This window comes from Miniopterus schreibersii (assembly GCF_964146895.1).
Source record: "Miniopterus schreibersii genome assembly, chromosome: 4".
In the NCBI taxonomy this organism is placed as follows: Eukaryota; Metazoa; Chordata; class Mammalia; order Chiroptera; family Miniopteridae; genus Miniopterus; species Miniopterus schreibersii.
In genome coordinates, this window is record NC_138105.1 from 69,854,088 (window position 1) to 69,868,995 (window position 14,908).

At 46.9% G+C, this 14,908-nt stretch overlaps 1 protein-coding gene across 1 annotated transcript; it reads left to right on the forward strand.

The window, feature by feature from the left end:
* Positions 1-3,839: 3,839 nt before the first annotated feature.
* On the forward strand, positions 3,840-14,111 carry TSPAN16 (tetraspanin 16; the record flags this gene model as incomplete). Its single annotated transcript, XM_081135465.1, is given in 5 exon segments — positions 3,840-3,908; positions 6,949-7,146; positions 10,854-10,861; positions 10,863-10,956; positions 13,834-14,111. Coding segments are annotated over 5 exon segments (618 nt in total). The 3' UTR covers positions 14,083-14,111.
* Between the last annotated feature and the right edge of the window lie 797 nt (positions 14,112-14,908).

A 14,908-nucleotide genomic window follows, 5' to 3' on the forward strand; every position in this document is an offset into this window, starting at 1 on the left:
GTGTGTTTTTTCTAATCCCGAGGATTTCCAGGATTTAAATATCCCTAGGATATTTTTTTTCCATTGCTTTTCAGAGAGAGTAGAAGGGGGAGAGAGAAACATTGATGTGAGAAAGACTCATCAACTGGTTGCCTCCCCCACTTGCCCCGACCCCAGGGATTGAGCCTGCAGCAGAGGTATATGTGCTGGTGGCAGGAATCGAACCTGGGACCCTTCAGTCTGTGGCCAATGCTCTAAGCACTGAGCCAAATGGGCTAGGGTGCCAACTCATGATTTATGTGTTTGAATAAATCTGTAGTAGAAATTTCTAAAGGGGAAACGCTCCCCACATACTTTTGAAAGTCCCATTTGCAATTGTTACAGGTCCCCTCTGAGACATTAGAGGTGCAGAATCTCTGAAAGCTATTTATGAGCTTTTCAGTGCGATGGGAATAGTTTTGACTGCCCAGGGACCAGCCCCCGGGTCAAGAGAGGAAATTATAACCCAAGACCCACATGCTAACAAAAGCTGGAGCCCCTTGAAGAGTGTCGCCTGCATCCACTGGTCCAGTGGCCACTCTGCCTGAACTCTCATCAGGACCTCCCAGGCCTCCTGGTCCTACACAGTCGACATCCCCGAGATCCTCTGCTCTGTCTGGCCCATTGCTGCCTGGGCAGTACTTGGTGGGTCAGTATTTTGAAAATCATCCAAAATCTCTTGGTGTTCCTTAATTGACTCCCTCTTTTCCAGAAGCTCAGTCTCTGCTGAGCTACAGGGGTAGAAATTCCAGATTTATTTGTAGAGAGAAAGAGGACCTGAGGAGAGCAGCGAGTGTTCCTACAGGATGGAGCCTTCTTGTCACCCACAGGCCCTCAGCACTCAGAGCACAAAGGCTCAAAAATGAGTCAGAATGTGAAAAAGATGAAACAAATGTAATTTTTAAAACCAACCAGTCAAACAAACAAAAAAAAATCCCTAATGGTGGAAATGCTGTCTGCTTCTCTTTCAGTTGGCAGCAATGATTGTTACTATGATCCTCTACAGTCTCACCGAAGATTGCAGCCCACAGTGTCACAACTTGGCAACATCCATGTGCTCATCCCTGGCTAAGGTTGAGACTTGTGGCCTGGGAGCCCCAGGATGAGTGAATGACCGGTCTCAGCACGGACAAACGCCTTTCTTTCCCGAGCTCCAGACTTTTCTGTTGGCTGGTGAATTCTGACTTGTCATCTCCTCCCCCAGTGATTGTTACTAAAATATCTTAAACCATAAAATGCCTCTTGTCAGGGGGTGGATCCAGATTTTGTGGGCCCTAAACACTCAAATATAGGGTGTTCCAAAAAAATGTATACACACACTTTGAATAATTATAAAGGCAGTAGTTATTAATATACATTTCATTTTCAAAATTAAGCTATCAGCTGTTAAAGTGTGTATACATTTTGGGGAACACCCTGTATATTCTGCAAATTTTACATGAACAGTCGACAAAGTGCAGCTATCTCCTGAGACCCCTGTTGTTGCTGTTGATGACAAATCCATGAATTTAAGGACAGTTCATGGACTAACATGGGCTACTAACATAAATTAGCATGTGTGCATGTATTTAAGACACTCCCTTTTCTTGCAAATTGTGCTTTTAAGAAACATCTCCTAAAATATCAGGAAGGAGACCAAGCACGTGGAGAAATAAACTAGAACTATGTCATCACCCCCTAAGCCCTGTTAGTAAGGAAATGCTGAAGCGGCTCTTGTGTTATTTCTACAATGGTATTTAAATGTCCTCCTAATGGCTCTGTAGCACCACCTCAAGAGGAACTTTTCACTGTTTTCTAGGACCTTATAACTGTCCCTGATAAATTTGTACTGGTTTTCTGGATGCTTCCCCCCCCCCCCCCCCAATGGCTTGCATTTGTAATTTGCCGGATGCCTGCACAATTCTGCCTCTTCGCATCAATTCAACGGATGTGTGTTGGGGGAGTCTGGGGACTAGGGATTGTCCCTCCATTTCCTCCCAAATGACACTCTTGGAGCTTTATGACACTCATGGCACTCGCGAGCTGAGCTGCGGTTCTGGGGGACGGGTGTATCTGCCGGGGAGACCCCAGGGTCGAGGGCACGCAGGGCCGCGCATCCCCTGAAGGCCGCCAGAGGGCGCGCGAGACCGGGCCCCTGTTCGCGGCCTCGCAGGCAAGCCGGGGGCGAAGGGGCGCGGCCGCTGCGGGGGGCCACCCTACGCAGCGCACTGGGCCCTTCTTTTCCCAGTTACCACCCGGTTGCTTGCCTTAGACGACAGGCGCTGCGCCGCGCCGCTCCCTCCACACCACCCTCTGTCTCCCACCCTCCCAGCCCTTATCCGCCCCTCATTTTCCCGTCTTTCTTTGCTTCCAGCCCAACCCTCCTTTGCACCTTGCATTTTCCCATGCGCCCATCACCCCCATTTCCTCGCCCTCCTTTGTGCTCCTTTACCCCTGGCTCTGAGGCTCCTTATTTTAAAAGACCATGTGGGCCCTGGCCAGGTAGTTCAGCTGATTAGAACATCCTCTGGATATGCCAAGGTTGCAGGTTCCATCCCCCACTTAGGGTACATACAAGAATCAACCAAGGAATACATAAATAAGTGGAACAACAAAGCGATGTTTCTCTCTTTCTCCCTTCCTTCCTCTCTCAAATCTGTTTTTTTTTAAAAGACCATTTAGAGAAAAACATGGAAGGACATACTCCTAGCTGTGAACATGGCCCATGGTCCAGGGAGGAGACAGTTGCTCTTCAATGAATATCTTGCTTAGTTCCATATGTTCCAAGAAGAAGGAGATTTGAGAAACACTCATTAGATTAATTCAAGTGTAAAGTATTTTCTTCCTTTGAGCTGGACCCTGGGGTCACAGAAGATTCTGAAAGCCCTGAGCCCTCCAGGATCTGGACGTAGACAAACTGCAGCCCAGGACTGGACAGAGGGGGCATAGGGTTGGTGTAGCCTGGACTTGGATGGGGTGGGGTCAGGGAGACAATGTGGGCTAGGGGCTGCAGGGGCTGGGCCTGGGGGCTCTCTGCCCACACGCACATTTTTTGCCCTGAAATGCTCTCTATGCCTCTGTTATCATCAAGAAAGCCCCAGGGATCAGTGACACATGGGCTCAAGGACAATCGCTTCACTAGCTTTGGCTGAGCAAGCCTCAGATGGAGAAAGTGGGAGGGGCCACAGGTTCTGGCCTTCGTGACACTCTTGGAGCTTCAAAGCCCAGCCTTGATCCCGCTTCCCGTGTGGCCTCAGGCAGTTGTCTCCGGCCTCCCTGAACCCCATGAGAAGGATGAGCCAAATGAGCTTACGTGTGGGCAGGGGATTTGGGCACTCAGTGGCTTGTAGAGTCCTGCATCATGGTGCCTCTTGATTCATTCACTCCACAGTCGTTTCTTGAGCACCTACTGTGTACCAGGCTTTGGGAATATAGTCATGAGTAGGGCAGCCCAGGTCCCTTCCCCCTTGAAGCCCCCCAGTCTAGCAGGGGGCATCAACCACATAAGTGGTCAGTGCTGAACACTCTATCCATAGGACCCCCATGGCATCTGGGGGTACAGGGGTGGCACACCATGCCTTTTTTCCACCCCTCATGTGTCCTGTTTGGAGGAGCCAGCAGGAAGGCAGTTTGGGGCATGGACTCCAGCATCCACTTGTGATGTGATAAAGGCTTATGAATGAACCCCCTCTGCTGCAGGTGATCAGGCAGCCAGAAGAGAGAGGGGCAGAGCAAGTCAGCTTTAGTGCCCCCCCCCCAAACCTCTACCATCTCAGGGAACAGTAGCGCAGAGGTTTAGGAAGATGCTGACTTAAATGTCCAGGGCACCCCAGTCTGCCAACATGGCTGAAATGCACAGTCCCTATTCTTCTTTGAAGAGACTGTTATCTTTCCTCAATGGCTTCATGGCTGTAAGTATGTCACAACCCAGGCCCCGTGGCTTCACAGCCCTTCCTCCACGGCTAACTCCCTCAAAGACAGAAATAAGTTGATCCAAATTCATTGGCATCCAGATCTGTGGTCCCCAGGGAAGCAGGAGGAATGTGGGCCAGGCCGAGGAGGAGCAGGACGCGTTGGTAACAGGCGTAGTCCGCTGCCCGGAGCTGGTGAAAATCACAGAAGAGCGTGACCTGGGAGCCCAGAGGCAGTGGAGGAACAGCTTGGCTCTAAGTCAAATCCTGCAGAAACTAAATTGTTTTGGGAGGGCAGGAGGGAGTGGTCATTTTCTTGGTCCTTTAAATTTTTCAAAACGTTTTTTTCTTACTATAAAAATAACTTGAAATGTGCATTGTTCAAGAAGAAATTGTTTTGATAGTAGACGAGTATAAGGGCAGGCTACCAGGAAGAGAGGATATTAAATATCACTCCTCCTCTTGTTACCTGTACTATGACATTTTGATGGGAATTAAAGGAGACAGTGCATTTAAAGGGCTTATGCCTATCATGGGAACATTGCTCAATAAAACTCACCATTATTAGATCCTTCCAGACTTTTCTATATATCTTTTAAAAACAGCGTAACAAACATGGGATGCTATTACTTTACAATCCACTCTTTTTCCTTTAAAAAAAAATTATCTTTACACCCCTTTTCAGTAGAATTTCTTTTTTTAGAACAGTTATAGGTTCACAGCAAAATTAAACAGAAGACAGAGATTTCCCATGTACCCCCTGCCCCTACAGTGCACAGCCTCCCCCACTATCCACATCCCAAGAGTGGTGTATATGTTATAATTGATCAACCTACCTTGGCACAGAATTATCACCCAAAGTCCATGGTGTGCATTGGGCTTTACTCCTGGTTTTGTACATCTTATGGCTTTTGACGACATAGCCATCATTTTAGTACCATATGGCAGTGATTTTTCAACCTTTTCCATCTCATGGCACACATAAACTTATTACTAAAATTCTGCGGCATACTAAAAAATATATTTTTTGCAGATCTGACAAAAAAAATAGGTAACATTTTATTTCATTCACACCAAACGGCTATTGTTTTGTTGGCTGTTGTCATTTTTTGTTTGACAATCTAAGGGAAAAGAGGTCGGTGCCCTGACTAAATGGTCAGGTGTTGCATGTTTTTTAAATTCTTGTGGCACACCGGTTGAAAATCACTGCCATATGAAGGAATTTCACTGCCCTAGACTTAGAATCATACATCATGTAGCCTTTCTTTCACTCAGCAATATGCCTGTAAAGTTCCTTCGTGTCTTTCCACGGCTTGATAGCTCATTTGTTTTTAGCACTAATATTCCACCATTCGGAGGGACCACAGTTTATCCGTCCATTCACCTGCTGAAAGACATCTTGGTTGTTTCCAATTTGGGGCAATTATGAATAAAGCTGCTAAGATATTCATGTGCCAGTTTTTGTGTGGACATGAGTTTTTAAAAATATTCATCCACAATGCTACATTTATTGCATTCTCTTAGAAAAATGGAGAACTGTTTATGTACCCAATTCATACATATAAAACTTTATACAGAATATGTATAGCACATAAAGGCCTCTGGTACAGCTAAAATCCTGAAGCTACAATTCGGGTAATCCTGCTGCAGGGTCTCCAGTTTATCAAATATGTGTGTGGACATAAGTTTTCAACTCCATTGGGCAAATACCAAAGGGCGTGACTTCTGACAGTCCACTTTTTTTTTTTAAACTTTCACCCAAGGATATTTTTCCATTGCTTCTCAGAGTGAGTGGAAGAGAGAGAGAGAGAAACATCGGTGTGAGAGACACACTTTGATTGGTTGCCTCCTGCACGTGCCCTGACCGGAATTGAACCTGAGACCCTTCAGTTGGTGGGCCAACACTCTAACCACTGAGCCAAACCAGCTAGGGAACAATCCACTTTTTTTCTTTTAATACATCTTCATTGATTTCAGAGAGAGGAAGGGAGAGGGAGAGAGAGATAAAAACATCAGTGATGAGAGAGTCACTAATCGGCTGCCTCCTGCATGCCCCAGACTGGGGATCGAGCCAGCAACCCAGGCATGTGGCCTGACCAGGAATCGAACCTCGATCTCCTGGATCCTAGGCCGATGCTCAACTGCTGAGCCACGCCCGGCCAGGCACGATCTACTTTAAAAAAACTGATTAAGGCATTGAAAAGATATTTTTGTACTAATAAACATTCTCCTACAATAGGGGTCAGCAAAGTACAGCCAGATAAGTAGACAGGTAGAAAGATGACAGATGATGATAGATGATAGATAGATAGATAGATAGATAGATAGATAGATAGATAGATAGATAGATAGATGATAGATAGATGATAGATAAATAGATGATAGATTGATGATAGATGATAGATGATAGATAGATAGATAGATGATAGATGATAGATAGATAGATAGATAGATAGATAGATAGATAGATAGATAGATAGATAAAGATAGATAATAGATAGACAGGTAAATAGAATTTCTAGGTAAAGATTTCTTTACCATAAAACCTTTAATGTTTTAAATATGAATTGCAGCTGAAGGTTCCTGGGTTCAATTCCGGCCAAGGGCACATTTTTCGGTTGCAGGCTCGATAACCAGCCCCAGTTGGGGCTCGTGCGGGAGGCAACCAGTTGATGTGTCTCTTTCACACTGACTTTTCTCTCTGTCTCTCTCTCTCCCTTCCACTCTCTCTGAAAAGCAATGGAAAAGATATCTTTGGATGAGGATTAAAGATCAATAAAAAATAAATAAATAAATAAAAAATAAATAAATAGATAGATATGAATTGCAAGTGTCCTCCTGTCCCTCCCCCCCAAAAAAGTTTGTTGCCTGGCAGCTATGTATAAGAATGTTTCTCCACCTCCTCACCAACACCGGGTATTATTTTTTAAATGTTTTTGCTAATTTTATTGGCCTGTACTCTCCTTTTCCCTCCCCCAGGAGAGTTTTATTTATATACAACTGACAAGCTGCCTTTCCATTTCTGATTTCTGTTTTAAAGATGTCTGGTGTGACCCTCATTGGCCTAGGCATATATGTCAAGTTCAGAGGGGCTTTCCTCACAAGAGGCCTCGGGCTGCCCTCTGCATGCCTGTTCCACGCTGGCTCCCTGTGCCTGGTGATGGGCTGCATCACGGCGCTGCTTGGCTTCGACAGGTGGTATGGAGTAACCAAAGAAAGCAGAGGCACTCTCTTGTTTGTAAGTTGGATCTGCATGCAGACCCCAAAACTCCCCTCTTACATACAAATCCTCACTGCACATGCTGTAAATCCCTATTTTACAGTGTTTACGGTGTCTCATTGGATGGCATCAATACATTCATCTTTTCCTTTATGATGTGTCTCACTTAGAGCTCTTTCCTGTATCCTTCAGGGGTTTAATCATGTGTGGTGTGAGATAGGGATCTGATTTTATTTTCCCCCCAGCAGATGATATACTACTGTATGTGGCCTGGGGTGTGGGAATGAAAGTTTTGAGCATGATCAGGCAGATAGCATGTCTCAGATTTTACATGCCTTATTTTCACACACAGCCTTGGCTAAACATCTCTTTAAAATCCAGCTCTCGGCTTCCCCATTCCCATTTCCCTTAGACTCTTGTCTGAGCAGATTATCCCACTTTATGTTTAATCTGTCTCCATTGGTTTGTTTCCCTTCCTCTACTGTGTTGCTACAAATATCCAGTTATTTCAATCTGGAGATTTCAGGGAGATTTTTACTCTAGTCACCTCTTAGAGCACCTTGCCCCCACCTTCTTCCTCCCTGAAACTCCATCATCTCTCATTTCCTTTCTTAATTATGTTCAGCAAATATTTATTAGCCATGTTCTGTGCTTGCATTATTTTGTCTTATTTTTAATATGATATGGAGACTGTTCTCACCATAGTTTAACTTGGAGGAATCAGAGTCCTCTCTATCACACACCCCACATCCAACCCATCTGAAAGCCTGATCTGCTTTACCTTCAATATCTGTCCCTCCAAAGCCACTGAGATCTCACTCACAAAAGCAAAGTTTTTTTGATTGTGTTGGGAGCCACAGAAGTTTCTGAGCAGAGAAGGGACTTGCAGGGCTCAGGTGCTTGTGGGCGCCCTCTGGTGTCCATGGGGGGAACAGTGTGAGGGGACCAGAGCAGAGGCACTGTGCTTGTCCAGGTGGGATATGGTGGGGGCTGGACCTGGTGGAGTTGTGGGAGGGGGTGACAATGGGCAGCTTCTTTTGGGATAGATTCTGAAGATAGAGCCACTAGGACTTGCTGACACCCAGAAGCAGGGAAATAGTAACATTGATATTAATATTAGTCCTCATAATATGTTACATGAGCCACTTGTCTGGGGTTCTACAATTGCTAAACCCTGCACCCTCGTTTACCCCTGTGGGCTCTGGAGACCTCGAGGGTGTATCTGCTGCACTTTCTTGCCTCTCTGTGTCAAGGCCAGACAAGCCTGGCCATGAGCCAGCCTGGTGACTCAAAGCCTCAATTATCAAATAGATCTTTAATAATAATAATAATAATAATAATAATAATAATGGTACGCATAAATGGAAATAGATGAAGCCAAGAGCTGACCTTACTTGCCCCTTTCTGGCCTCAAGGAATTCCACAGAACCCACAGAGACCCCTGGAGCTGGTCCCACCTCTATATTGTACAGATGGGGAAAGTGAGACACCGGGAGGGAGGGAGGTGGTTTCTCCTTAATGGGTCACTTGAAGACCTCCCCTCTTCTTGCCAAATTTCCCATTGTTTTTCACTGTGCAAGTAAATTTATTGGAAACGTTAGCAAATGTTGATATTTTTCTTCCTGGCACCCACCAACCTGTCACCTGTCCCCCTCCTTCAGGTGTCACCCCTCTTCCCACATTGGCAGGTCTGAGGCTTCTCCCCTCCTCCTGCCTCTGCGTTGTCCTACCCACCGCCTTTCTGCTTCCCACCGCCCCTGCCATCTGCAACATACAGAAGTCCCCACTTAAGCCTCCCTGACGCCCATAAAGTGCTGGGTGTGAAATGGGGGTCCAGTTAGCTGGCTCCTAAGAATACCCTAGTGCTGGCATCCTGGACAACATGTAGGAAAGTGACACATGAAGGAAATAACACCTCCCTATCCCACTGGGTGTGAGTCCTTTCAAGCCGGGGCGGTTATGTGGCCTGCGGTGTGGGCAGAGATGCCCAGCAGGCTCCCGGCTCCCACCCACCCCTTGTGTCTTCCAGTGCTTCTTGTGCATGGTTGTCACTCTCACTGTGGAAATCGCGGTGGCCACAGCGGTCCTTGCCGTCCTCCCAGGTGTAAGTACCGTGCTGCTCCTCTCCTTCCGCATTAGAAACAGAACCAACTGAACCTCCTCACGCCCACCCCTGCCGGGAGGCCCTCAGGCTCTGCGCTGCCCACCGAGATCCAGGGGTGGCTGGACCTCAGGTCCCTAGCAAGGGAGTTTGGACCTTCAGAGATGGGATGAAAAGCCGAAAACCTCAGCCCTCCCCTCGAAGGCTTCAAGAAACTGGCCCAGGTCATCTGACCATCTCTCCTGCTTTGGGTGGTGGGGTGGTAGGAAGTAATGGGAAAAGCTGTGAAAGTTGTTGGGGCTTTTGAAATACATTGAAAATGGGGCTAGTTAGCAAAATCCATTCAGATGACAAAGATAGATGCTTTGACCCATCCATCCCATTTTTAGGAATTATTCAAGGATTTGTTTGTTCGTGGGCAGAATGACATACATATGGGATATACAAAAGATTGCCCCTGGCCTAGTGAGCCTCACTGGTGGTGGGGTGTGTGTGTTTAATTTATAATAATCATTACAAGAGAGTCCAGTGCAGGTGGAAAGAAGGAAGGAGAAGGCTCTCTATGAATGAGATGGTATGTTCTTCAGGACTTAGTGATGTCCTCATTTGTGTCCCCCCAGAGGCCAACTCTGAGACAAGAATTGGAAGGCTCCGTAGGGACAGGGAAGTGAGGCAGGAAAGGGAAAGCAGTTTCTAAAAGGTGAACTATGGGCAACTGGGTTCAGTTCTGCTGGGGGACATCTGGGGCGCAGTGCAGAGCACACATCTGCTTTTCCACTCAAGAGGCAAGGAAGCTGCGGCGTTGACCCACCACCTTCCATCAGTCACGGCTTGAGTGCTGCTCCCAGGACGCATGTGGTCGAGAGGCCACAGAAAGCCCTTGGTTGCTGGCAGTGGGCACCCAGGCACCCCGTGCACAGAAATGCCGAAGGCCACAGGGGCATGAGCAGGAAACCAAGAGCAATTGCCACCCTTGTTAGAGAACAGCCAGATGCAGAACAAGAGTAGAATAAAGCAAGGAGGGAAAATAGAATATACTTGCCTTGACACACAGAATATCTCTTTTGGGACACAGGAAACAGTGACAGTCGTCGTGGAGTGGGAGGAACTTGTTGGCTGGGAGGAAAAGGTGGGAGGGAGCCTTTTCATGGGCTACCCTTCTGTGCTTTGTGAATTTTGAACCATGTGATTATATCACCTCTTCAGGGGAAATTTTTAAAATTTAGACCTTTATTTAAAAAGTAGAAATTTAAATGTGTGGTGGTGGTTTTTTCTGTGCAGAGAGAAAGATTGAGAGAGAGAGAGAGAGAGAGATTCAGTTTCTAACGATGATATTCAATCTTTAATAGAGTTACAGCCAAATTGGAGGGGGTGGCGGATGTGTGGGCGACTAGAAAGAGCAGATGATTCAAACTGGCCTGTGATGGATGCGACCAGATGCGCTGGGCTCGCGACCCACGCTCCCCGTGTCTCTCCCTCGGCTGACGGAGCCTGAGTTTGTCATCCGAGGGGAGGGAACGTGAGGGAAGCGGAACCGAAGCCCCCACCGCTCTGCTCTGTCCCCAAGAAACCTCACCAAACGGGCACCTCGCTTGTGCCCATGGCTTCACATTTGGTCTTTGAGGTTGGAGAGAGCCCTGGAACACCCCTCGGTGACCCCGAAGAATTACAGAGGTTACAGTGAGCCAGGTGACTATTCCGCGGGATGGAACTTGGTCACGGAGAACGTGAAAGTCACATCTTTTTTTAATGTGGTAAAATATACATAACATAACATTTACCATCTTCACCATTTTAAGTGGCATTAAGCACATTCACAGTGTTGAGCAGCAACCCCACCATCCGGCTCCGGAACCCTCTGGCCGTCCCGGGCTGAAACTAGGCCCCATTAAACCCCAACTCCCCTCGCCGCCCCTGGCTCCCACCGTCTACTTTGTGTGTCTATGGATCTGACTCCTCCAGGGACCTCCTGTAAGTGGAATCACACAGTATTTGTCCTCTTGGGACTGGCTTATTTCACTCAGCACAATGCCTTCAGGGTTCATTCGTGTTGTGGCATGGGTCAGAATTTCCTTCCTTTTTAAGGCTGAAAAATATTCCTCTGTATGGATGCAGCACATTTTGCTTATCCGTTCATCCTTCAGTGGACACTGGGGTTGCTCCCCCCTTTTGGCTGTTATGAATAATGCTGCTGTGGACATGGGTGTGCAAGTTCTCCTTGAGTGTTTGAGATCCTGTCTTCAGTTCTTTTCTTTCTTTCTTTCTTTCTTTCTTTCTTTCTTTCTTTCTTTCTTTCTTTCTTTCTTTCTTTCTTTCTTTCTTTCTCTCTCTCTCTCTCTCTCTCTCTCTCTCTCTCTCTCTCTCCCTTCCTTCCTCCCTCCCTCCCTCCCTCCCTCCCTCCCTCCCTCCCTCCCTCCCTCCCTCCCTCCCTCCCTCCCTTCCTTCCTTCCTTCCTTCCTTCCTTCCTTCCTTCCTTCCTTCCTTCCTTCCTTCCTTCCTTCCTTCCTATCCTCACCTGAGGATATTTTTTCCATTGCTTTTCAGAGAGAGTGGAAGGGAGAGAGAGAGAGAGAGAGAGAGAGATCGATGTGAGAGAGACACATCGATTGGTTGCCTCCTGCATAGCCCCTCTGGAGGGCCTGGGATCAAGCCTGCAACTCAGGTACGTGCCTTTGGCCGGAATTATACCTGGGACCCTTCAGTCCAAGGGCCAATGCTCTAACCACTGAGCCAAACCAGCCAGGGCTGCTTTCAGTTCTTTTAGGTCAGCGATTTTCAACCTTTTTCATCTCATGGCACACATAAACTAATTACTAAAATTTTGCAGCACACCAAAAAATATATTTTGCCTCTCTGCCAAAAAAAAAAGGTATAATTTTAATTCATTCACACCAGACGGCTATTGTCGTGTTGGCTGTTGTCATTTTTTTATTTGACAATATAAGGGAAAAGAGGTCAGTGCCCCTGACTAAAGAGTTAGGTATTGCATGTTTTAAAAATTCTTGCAGCACATTAGTGTGCTGAAGCACACCAGTTGAAAATCGCTATTTTAGGTATACACCCAGAAGTGGAATTGCTGGATCATATGGCAAGTCTATGCTTAATTTTTGGAGGAATTTCCATACTGTTTTCCACAGCAGCTACACCATTTTACATTCCCACCAGCAAAGCACGAGGGTTCCAGTTTCTCTACATTCTTGCCAACACTTGTTTTTTTTGTTTGTTTGTTAGTAGCCATATGCATGGGTGTCAGCTAGTGAGACTTACAATTTGAATCTTGGTTATTTAAGGAGAAGAACCAGCATCTTTGTGTCATCTAAGCTCCTGGGGCAGGCAGTTGAGGAGGGTCTCTGAGGCCAGGGAGCATTTGGAAGGAGAAGCCTGTTCTTAGGGATGCTCCACACCTTAGTTTGGTTCAGGAACTGCTATGGGGCTTGGGAGGGATCACACAATGCGCAGAGGGCTTGCCTGCATCCCAGTTTTGCCTTCTCAAGCTTGAGACAGTAGAAGATATCTCTCATTCATTCAGACAGCACTTCAACTAATCTTACTACGTTCTGGGTACTCTTCAGGGCTCTGGGAACACAGCTAGGCACAAAACAAAATCCTTGCCATTCTGTTGCTGATACTTGAGTGGGAAGATGGACAAGAAGCTACCAAGTAAGCATTGCTATAAGGGGTGATGAGTGCTATGAGAGAAAACAAGGCAGGGAAAGGGCACAGAGAGCAAGGGTTTTGTTGACTTGTAAGTACTATTTGTCACATATTTTCAGCACACAGTAGAAGGGCCTGTCCTGGCCCCCTGGAAGTTAGTTGGGGGTCATGTGATGAGTTCTGGCCAATGAGCAGAAGTGATGTATGTCACTTCCAGGTCAAATTAGTTAATTGCCAGTGCCAGGCTCTCCAGAGCTCTCCTTTATTTTGTTACAATAGTGGAACCATCTGGATGGTAACTGCTTCATCCACTTGAATCTCTGAGTAACTCTGATAAACAGAGTTCCCCTTCCAAGTTGTGATGGGCCCGGCGGGGTGAAGAGAAACAAATGGCTGAGACTGAGGAATTGTTTGTTACGCAGCATCACTTTGCCCAGCCTGACTGATACCAGGGCTGTGGCTAACTTGGAAGAAGGGGTCAGGGCAGGCCTTCCTGAGGAGGGACATTTAAACAGAGAGCTGAATGAAGTGAGGGAGAGAGTCTTGCAGATATTTGATACAACAGCATTCCAAAAAGAGGGAATAGCCTGTCTAAGGGGCCTAAGGTTGGAGCTTGCTAAGTGTGTTTGAGAAACATTAAGGAGATCACTGAGGCTAAAGCTGAGTGAGTAAAAGGGAGAGTGGGCAGAGATGAGGGCCTGGAGGAGACAGGGCAGGTCATTCAGGGCCTTGTGGGCCATGTTGAGGAGTTCAGCTTTTATCCCAAGTAAGATGAGAACCATGGGGGGTTCTGAACCATGGTGGGGGTGGAGGGTAAGGGAGGCACTTAGCCAAGACCCTGGAATATTATGGCTGCTTTAGATGGTAGTCATGGTGACTATGATTTCTATTGTTTCTGCTATTTTAATATTTGAAAGGAAGTCTTCAAGTGTTTATTTTCCTCTCTGCAGCTGAAGTGCTGTGGGGTGAAGAACTACACAGATTTTTCTGGCTCTTCCTTTGAGATGACGACTGGCTACACCTATCCAAGTAGTTGCTATAAATCCATCGGGACCAGGGCCTGGGACTGGCACGTGTCCACAGATGTCATCCACCAGATGGTAACTCCAGATTGTGTTGGCGATCACCATGGTAGACCCCAGGTTGTGAGTTCAGTCCCCGGTCAGGGCACATACAAGAATCAACCAATGAAGTCATGAATAAATGGAGCAACAAATTGATGTTTCTCTCTCTCTCTCTCAAATCAATCAATAAAAAAAAATTTTAAAGAAAAATAAATAAATTGGAAAATGTATGATAGTGATAAGTGTTCAGGAGAAATATAAAACTAGGAAGCTGAGAGGGGAGGTCATTTTGAGCAGGGTCATCTCATTAATGGTTCACTTAGAAAGGGTGAGGAAGGCACGTGGGTGCTGGAGCCCTCAGACGTGATTCAGGTGAGAAACACCTTACCCTGGGGATATGCCCTCTTCATCCAGCTAATGAGTCTGGCCGGCACTTCTCTGGGTGGGCGAGGGTGGGGGCTTAGAACCACATGAGTCAGGACCACAGCTTCACTCATTTGTAAAATGGGCTGCCCCTTAGTTTGCTGTTAGGCATTGGTGAGGTGGAGCGCATTGGAGGCTTTGCACAATGCCCTGTGATTCTGGGGAGTTATTGTGATCAACTCGAGAGAGGTCTTATCCAAGGCAGGGATCACAGGGAGGCAGTGGCAGAAATATGATAAGTCCTTCATGCACCACTAGATACGCTCGGAGGCCACTCACCATGAGAACACTATGCGCAGGAGCTATTCTCATCCCTGAGCCTGTCCAAGGAGTGGCTCTTTGCTCAGAGCCAACTTCAGATAAGCCTCGGAGAAATTTTTTTTGTTTGTTAAAATTTTTGTTCTCCTGCCCGGCAGGCGTGGCTCAGCAGTTGAGCATCGAGGTTCAATTCCCCGTCAGGGCACATGCCCGGGTTGCAGGCTCGATCCCCAGTGGGGGGCGTGCAGGAGGCAGCCGATCAATGACTCTCTCATCATTG